This window comes from Crocodylus siamensis, chromosome 3 (assembly GCF_052110815.1).
Source record: "Crocodylus siamensis isolate JL-2025a chromosome 3, ASM5211081v1, whole genome shotgun sequence".
In the NCBI taxonomy this organism is placed as follows: Eukaryota; Metazoa; Chordata; order Crocodylia; family Crocodylidae; genus Crocodylus; species Crocodylus siamensis.
The window spans coordinates 176,029,766-176,038,664 of record NC_143397.1 but is presented as its reverse complement, the minus strand read 5'-3'; the positions used below and the strand labels follow the sequence as shown (position 1 = coordinate 176,038,664).

The 8,899-nt window shown below is 40.2% G+C and overlaps 1 protein-coding gene across 3 annotated transcripts in view; it reads right to left on the bottom strand.

Annotated features, from left to right (window-relative positions):
* Nucleotides 1–91: 91 nt before the first annotated feature.
* The window catches only part of IMPACT (impact RWD domain protein), a 46,133-nt gene continuing 37,325 nt past the window's right edge, over nt 92–8,899 (bottom strand). For all 3 annotated transcript variants that reach the window (XM_090039839.1, XM_090039840.1, XM_090039841.1), the window contains one exon: nt 92–5,833. In XM_090039839.1, coding sequence (XP_089895965.1) covers nt 5,762–5,833 — 72 coding nt within the window. In that variant the 3' untranslated portion in view covers nt 92–5,761. The remainder of the gene's footprint in view (nt 5,834–8,899) is intronic.

Sequence of the window (8,899 nt, the reverse complement as noted above, 5' to 3'; positions counted from 1 at the left end):
CCAGAGATGTGATTCAAACCCATTATCAATCTAAAAAGCTTTTCTCCCTCCCCAATATTCATCCAACAAATGCATGCAAAGGATCATCGTATCCATTTCCAAACTTTTTTATTAAGCTATACAGGCCTACTCCTTCCTTTCCTAGGTAAGTTTCCATTCCTTTAAACATCCTAGAGGTCCTTCTTTGAACCTATTCCAATTTATTTTTTAAGCTTAGTGACCAGAACTACACACAATATTTTAAATGGGATCCTATCAATTTTTCACTAACAATGCTTATTGAGTACAAGAACACCCTGCACAAAGCTTTTTTGCATCTCATTAGAGCTCCTTAATCTGCTTCTCAGAACAGATACACCTCTAATAGTTGCCTTGAAACTGACAGTACAAAGCTGTTTTCTAAAGCCTTGAAATTGATGGCTCCTACTCAGTGTCACCAATTATGTACAAGTAGGCATAACCAATTACATACAATTACATTGCAAAGCAGACAAAAAGGCTGAAGATTTCCTATGTACTTAAGCAGTTTATACATTTAAACAATGTTTGTTACAGTGGAAGCAATAGGCAAAAAGTAGGAATTGGTATCATATTGTATAATTAAGTGAATTATACACTTATCCTCTGCACATACAAGTAGAGTCCAGTGTACTCCAATATTTTTCAGGGAAGCCCATAAAACATTTCAGGTTACAACAACAGTTCCCTGTTTTCTTGCATACCATGTAAGCTCCCAAATAAGACATGCACCTTGTTTTTGGGAAGGCAGAGTAAAACAAAAGAGACTTCCAGTTATGGCTGGAATAAAAATAAGGCTAGAGCCTAGTCTTCAGCTCATGCACCTGCCCTTTCCTGCTTAACCAAAAAGCTGAAACCATAGCTACTGCTGAAAATTGGTCTCTGAGCAGATCTATGATTTTAAAAAGAGCTAAAAACAGTTTGCAAAGCAATGGAATAGGAGAGAGACCAGGAGCAGCTAGCATACAGCAAAAGAGCCAGCAGAAAGGTTAGTTTTATTAATGGAACATCAGGACCATTAAATAGTAGAGACTATCATAAATATCATACAAGCCATTAAGTCAACTGATTTCCTCAGCCACTTAAATAGAAATGCTGCTGTTGTAATCAGGAACAAAGTAGAATGCTTTTATTGCAGGCAGAAAATCAGATTCCCTGGTTAAGACATGCACCTCAATTCAGGGGGAGGAATTTTTTGGCAAAAGGTATGTAGTTTAATTGAACAAATATGGTACTACCAAAATGGGTCAGGCTTTAAGATACTAAAATTCACTGAAGGCAATAATATGTATTTCTCCATAAAAGCAAAAGTAAACAAATATCCATTTATTTTGAGCTAAACTATATATTTGCCAAAAACCCTGACTAAAGGGGCAGCAACAGACCATATTGTGAATCAGCCCAAGTGGAATACCCTATTAATCCCTTATTCCATTTTAGGGCAGTAAATTGTGCCAAATAGACCACAGACAACCCTCCTTCAAATAACAGCACAGCTAAACCTGGCATGGAAGAGGCAAAAATCAAGGTTCGGCACACGCTCCCTGCCCACCTCCACAAAACAGAAAAAAATTGCTCTGCAGAGGGTGCTATGCTCCAGTACCATGACTGCAATTTAAAATTATGATTTCTTATTCAGAAGGAGAGAATCCAACTGTAGGCACAGATGGAAAACCACAGTTGTGCTCTGTGCCATTAGCTCTAAAACAAGAGGGCAGATTGCATCAGTGGCTGGCATAGTTATAAGGATGGAAAAGACCCTTCCATTTCGTGCCAGTTAATACATTACCACCAATCTAGAGTTTAGCGGCACAGCAAGATTGGAAAAAGCATATTTTTTAAATTATATTTCATTTGATACAGCAGAAAATACTTAGGAAGCATGTGCATCTAGCTACACTGTCAGGTTTATGTGAAGGTACGAATCCATGCAAGACCAGAATGTGTGCCTGCTGTGCTTGCTGTCATAAGAGCAGAGGTAGCATTACTTCAAAAACCCTGTGACCACATGCAGCCGCTGAGCCTGGAGTTTTTTCTGATCAGCATTGATTTGAAATAGGTTGGCTTCCTGAAGGTAACCATCTTTTAACAGTGATTCTCATCAGCTACTGAGACATCTCTGTGCTCTAAAGAAGTTAGAGCAAAAAACCATTTTTGTAGTCCAGTTTCTGGGGACGACAGTTCCATAGCTTCTTGATGATTCTTTGGTTTCATGAAAAGCTACGGGAAGCCATCAAGGAACTATCAATCTGGTGTTAGGTTCTGATAGAAATTGCACTTCCCTTGGCATCTAGCATAACAGTGAAAAAAGAAAAAAAAAAAAAACAAACTTCCCTGGCATATATCTTCCAGTTGTCACACAACATTTCTGATGCATCTTAGAGGCCTTCACACTTACAAACCAATACTAAAAACTTGATCTCTCACATCTGGTGACCTATGCCGGCCCATACACCAATACTCAAAATCAGGGGTGCTCAACCTCTGGTCCATGGGCCGCACCCCCTCCCCCCCCAGATGGCTGGATCAGATCTAGGCCATGCTCCTTCCCCACACAGCTGGATCAAGGCTGCCCCCCCCACACACACACACATACATGAGGTCAGATGGGGACTCATTACACCTGCTTTGGGCACCAAACAGGGACCACCAGGTGGATCTGGCCTGGGGATGGATTGGGCAGCACTCATCTGGCTCACAAGGCAAAAAGGTTGAGCATCACTGCTCTAAATTATAATGCAGAAACAGGTATCTGCAATCAAATGTTAGAGCACAGCCCCCTTGAAGCTCAGACAATAGTCCTAACTACAGCATGGAACAGGGAGTGAATGAAAGACAGCATTGCACAACTCATAATGCTGAAGAGAAAAAACACTCTCTTAAAAAGCTAATTTCCAAGAAAATTTTTTGTGAGTTTCCACAGAATACAGGAAGTTTTAACTTAGATAACTTCTTATGAACAGAAAAGCAGAAGAGGATGCAAATATCTTCACTGGCCATCTCCAGACAAAGACAGTTGTCTTCATGCAAAAATGTCTTTGTGCAAAAACAAATGCAAAAATGTCTTTGTGCAAAACCACATTTTGTTCACTCTGATGGTTTGCTATTAGGAGCATATTACTGGCATTCTGTCCAACTATCATCACTTGGATAACAAGCATTTTAGGCAAGAAATAAATAGCCTGGACTAATTTCTTTAGATTTTCTACTGAGCAATTATTTGGACTAAGGCATATTAACCTCTTGGAGCTCTCTAACATTCTTATAAAAAACAGTACTTTTAATGTATTCAAGCAATTTTCATGACACTGTGAATAGCTGCTCAGCAACGTTAATCATTTACATACTAAAATATATTAACATTTTTTAGTATTATTCAATCAGCTCCGAACTAGAGACTTCCATGTATGTCTTTTCAAGAATTCTCACTTCATTTAGCTTTGCAAATCACTTACTAGCCCCCGGAATGAAAATTTGGTCTACCGTATTTTTGGAAAAATATATAGGTTTAAAAAATGACTAGTGGGAATATTTATCAGTAGTGTGCCGAAAACAGACAGCAGTATTTTAGCTTCAAAAGACTCCATCAGTAAAATAATTAAACAAAAGAAGGGATAGTACAGTCAGAGAAGATTCAAAAAACTGCTTTAAATTAGTTCCCCTACAGCTTTCCCTTTACTAATTACAAAAGCAGGCATCAGACAAAACACAAGAGATATTACAAAATTAGGTGCTGTAGCTGAATAAAGGTAAAAGTCAAGAAATCAATGCAAAAAGTTTATTTTCAAAGATGCTGATAACCTGCAACTCCCTTTGTTGTAGTAGAATCTGTGGTTATTCTGTACTTTCAAAAACAGTCAGGTCATTAGGCTCCTTTGCTGCAACTTCATCCTGACTAAATGCTAAAACGTTCTCCATTTCTGCAAGGCATTTTGAAGTAACTAGTTTAATTAGGCCAACTTTACACTAGGACAGGTTGGTGGCATAAGCTACACTGGTGAACTCTAGACATAGATAGAACTCAGGCTGGCAAAACAGTGGATTTGCTGCATAGTTTATATCACTTTTACAAGCCAACAATATCACAAACATATTTTATGCTACTATGACCGTATCTGCACTATGATTTTTCTGGTATAGAAATGTCAGTACTAAAATCATGCCATTAACTGATATCATTATCCAGCAAAAGTTTCAACTACAGACCAGGCTAAGAAAGTAGCTTTACTGTTAAAACTTAACAGAATTCTAGCAGTTAAAAAATAAAAAAACAGTAGAAAAGAAAAATATCCATCAAATTATCCACTACATCCTCTGCAAGTAAGGGATAAAGTATAAATCAGTGGCTCCCAACCTTTTTTGCTGCAACCCTAAATCCAAGTCGCAACCCCCGCCCCCTACTCATTCATGCCTGGCAGTGCCAGCAGAACCCAGGCTGCACCAGGATTGCAGGGAGCAGTGGTAGCGAGAGCTGCACAGACCATGTGCTGGGACAGCCCTGCAGGCAGAAGGGGCTGAGCGTGGAGTGGACCTCCCACAACCCTGATTTGGGTCATGCCCTGAGGTTGGAAGCCACTGGTGCAGAATCTAGTTTTTTATATTTACTTCTGCCAGTCTCCACATAGCAAGTCCTTAATACCAAATGACTCCCTTTTATAGTACCAAGGCTTAAATTGTTAATGCATTACAGAAAAATCCAGCAGAAGGAGAAATAAAGTTACTGAAAAAAATCTATGAAATGCAATCACTAGGACTAATATTTCATATGTTTATAATTAAATTCAAAATACGTTTCAAAATTTGTTTCTTGATCTAAAATCATTGGCTCTTTCAGTTTCACAGCTCACCACTGATAAATTCAGCCAGTTTTCATAATCTGACACTTTCAGCAAATCCTCAATAAATTAATAAAGTGATTCCTTTACATTCCTGTAGGTTGACACTTCTTCCAATGGTTCTTTTATGTCATCAAGCAAACTCCAATGCTGTGCTCAACGACGAAGCAGACGCAAGAAAGTCCATGTAGCAGTATGCTACTTGCTTTCTTCCCAAACATATAAAGTTTTAATAGACAATATCCTAAAACATAATATCTTTTACAAAAGTTACAGTACCATCATTCCAATGAAGAACTCAACTAAGGAGAAATTAGGGCAATTAAGGGAACCTATACACATGCTCCAAGGTGGGGGTGGTGTTTTAATTAGAGCAGAGTGGCTCTTGGGAACTGTTCTAATTACAGCTTTCAACGAGCTTTAGTTAAAGTGCCCCCACTGCCATTCTGAAACCCAAGGGTGCTGAATACAAGAGATGCTACAGCACGCTGGAGTATTTTGATCAGAAAGCTCCAACACACTCAATTAATCGAGTGTGCTCTGACACATTCTAACTGGAACATGTCAGAACATGTGTAAAAGTGCCCTAAGATTCCAGTACAAAAGAGGTATTTAATTAGTGATGGTACAGAGGACAGCTGATCCATATTCTGAGTTACTTAAAAGGTGAAAGCTATAAAGTACTGGTTTTGTTACGCTTTGGAATTCATTGTAATGTATGAATGTATGGCAAAATCATTTGTTCACATTCCCCACTCCAAAACAACTAAGGTAACCACAGAAGAAAGTGAAAATGCTGCTAAGGCCATCCTAAATTTTCTGCTGAATCTGATATGTCTTTTTTTAATGTAGGACTTTATAAAATATGTGCAAACTGAACGCTGTCAACAGGTTCTTTTAAAAATTTATTAATGTTCAGATTTCTTCTTGTTGTCCTTCCTTATTCTTCTGTTCTTACCCAACTGTTTAGACAATTCTTCCTGAAAGAAAATCAAAAGAAATATGACTATAATCTATAAAGACAGCTGTGCTCTCCTCTACACTGCTAAGATCTTTCAGTCATACACTAGGCACCAGTTATGTTATAATGAATTTTGAATATTGTTCACTGAGATTTGTAACAATTCTGACTATGTCCACACCAAGGCTTTGTGATGGCACAAGTATATTAGTTAGGGACCTCAACTCTTCAAATCCTAAATGGGCATGGCTATGTCAGAAGTCTCCAGTATAGATACAGCTAAACCTTTTCTAGAACAGGAGTCCATTTCCAGGAGAGTAATACTGGTATATTACACTGGCAAACTGTTCCTAGTGGGATTGCAGCTACATCAACAATAGGGCACGTTAAATTGGCAGAGTAAAACACCTTCCCTCTGAAAACAAGGCTAGAGTAGTAAAAGCCCAATTTTAACACACCAAAGGATTCTGCCTACACGTCTGTGTTGGCAAGGATCACATCTGATCACACCCATGACCAACGCAGTGTTGGCAGAAGTCAGAAAGGTAAATGTAGCTAATGTGGATTATCAAGTCTAAATTCAATAGTTTTCCTCACAAGGAGAAATTAGCAAGCTGAAAAAAGGATTTCTTCACCTTTCACCTGACAACACTGAAACTGGTGTTTGGGGGATTGCAATTACAACTGCTCCAACTTTTGTGGGTTCTACTGTGTTAATATGTTACAAAGGGTCCAGCTGAGGGCTATAAATTCAGCTGGCTACCTAAACAGTGGTCCCAGGCACTTCTGCGAAAGGATATTTCTTACGCTGCAAGCAACAGTACAGATGCAATGAAGGGATCTGCCTTTATGGCCCCAACAGACTTTACATGCATCACACAATTTGTGCCACATATGCAAACAATCTAATCATGCAATAAAATGACAAATGAGCCACAAACATGTTCCACATTAAATGTGGAGGTGGAACATTTAATGTGGAACATCTTTGTGGCTGGTTTGTATTGAGCTTTAATTTGAATGTATGGCATAGATGTTATTAATTTAAAAGGCATACAAGGAGTCTAAACTAGAGAGCCGCTCCTCATTGATGGGTTGCCCACTTACCCTTGCCACTTTGGAAATTGGCTCCCCTATGCTGGGCTGACTAGGCACTCCCTTTAAGTTCTCTCTTAATGTGCCAGCATGTGGGAAATGGGTGCCTAATCTTAGGCTCCCCACGCACTTTTAAAAGGTGCACGTGCAGCTGGCAGCTGCTGCCTGGTACTGGGTTTCCAAAGTACCAGCAGACATGAATTGGGATTTATCCCACATCCTGAACACCTGGCACAACAAGATGTACAATTTTGGAGATCCAGAATAAAATCCCAACAAATTTAAAATAACATCTCCCAGGCACCTATGTCTCACATAACTCAAGTCTTGCCTTACCTCATCTCTCACAACTAGCGTGAATGAGGGGAGGGGGTCAGAGCTCTGGCTTCCAGCAGGGCTCTTAGCAGATATAAAGTTTGCAAGGGGCCATATCTCACACACTCGCCCACAGATTTATATTTCATTGGAGATACTGATGAGTAGCCTGCAGTGGCTCACCCCAGTTTATCATTAATCATTAAAAAGATGCCACCTCCTCCAACAATTACTGTATTTTCTCAAAACCAATATAAGATTTCCATACCCCCCCCCATTTAGCATGGGGGAAAATGCCCTTCCTCTTGAATATGAGTACAGGGCAGAGGTGGGAGGGGAAGGCAGCTGCTCCAGCTCTGACTTCAACTCCAAACCTGACTCTCAGACAGTCAGAGCCACAGCAGCCATCTTCTCCCAGCTCTGCCTGCCCCTGAGCCCTCTGCCCCGCCCCCTACATCATCTGCCACCACAGCCTCTGCGCCTTTCTCCTGTTACTGTCACGCATGGCTTCAGCTCCAGTCATTCCCAGGGCATGAAGCACATGGAAAACCCTGCCCAGTCAATCACCACCAGCACAGCTCCAGCTCCAGCTCCAGCCCCAGCCCCAGCCCTAGAACATAGCTGTATGGCTGGGCAGGGGTCACACTCCCATGTGCTCTGTGCCCTGGGAAGGAATGGAGCTGCAACTGTATCTGTCAGTAAGAGAGGGGAGAAACAGGCAGAGGCTGTGGGGTACAGGGGTGGGGAAATGGCAGAGGCTCCACAAAGCAGGGGAACAAAAGCTGTGGGAGGGTAGGGGACAAAGACCACAGGAGACAGGAACCAGGGCAAGGCTGCAAGGGCAGGCACAAGGTAGACAGGCAGCAGGGAGTGCAGTCATCACAGCTGCAGGGTGCATCCTGCATACAGAAGAAGAGTTGGAATGTGGGTTAGGTCAGAGGGCAAGGGGACCACCTAGTCCCTCAGCCACCAGACCCTCCCAGCTGCCTGCTCCCTGACACTGCTTTTACACTGTAGCAGTAGCAGCAGATACATTTAAGACAACCCTCCTATAATACAATTCTATACCTGAAAAATTATAACCTTTTCATATATTTATAATTTTTCCTTAATTTTACCTTAAAGTCCGGTAAATACAGTATTCATATGTGTGCTTCTTATGGCTCTCTATTCAAATGAACATAGTGTTCAGGTGCCAGCCACAGTGCAGGGCCATCCATTTTTAGGTATGCAATAAATACTAAACACATTTACATATGGTACAATAACTTGTTGTCTTCTTACTGTCATGAAATTCTGATGTTTTATGAATGATTTACAATTATCTGACTTCTAACTGGAAACTAGCTTGAAAAATCAGAAAGATCAACTTTTGGACCACACTGAAATGTATGGTTGCATTCTTACTTACTTCATTCTTAAGAAAGTTAGCAAAAAGGGAAAATTTTTCCAAGAGTCAGAGAGAATTATAAAATAACCTATTAATAGTTTTAATGCTTATTTGAAAAACAAGAACCCTCCCCTCAAAAGAGGAAGCTAATCAACTGACAAGAACAAGAAAGTGAAAAGGTACAAAATGCTGCCAAATGAAGAAAAGGGGAATTCATCCTTTTTCAATCTTAGATATTTTTGCATTAAAATACAAAAGTATTTTCAGACAGAAGTGTATTTTTGA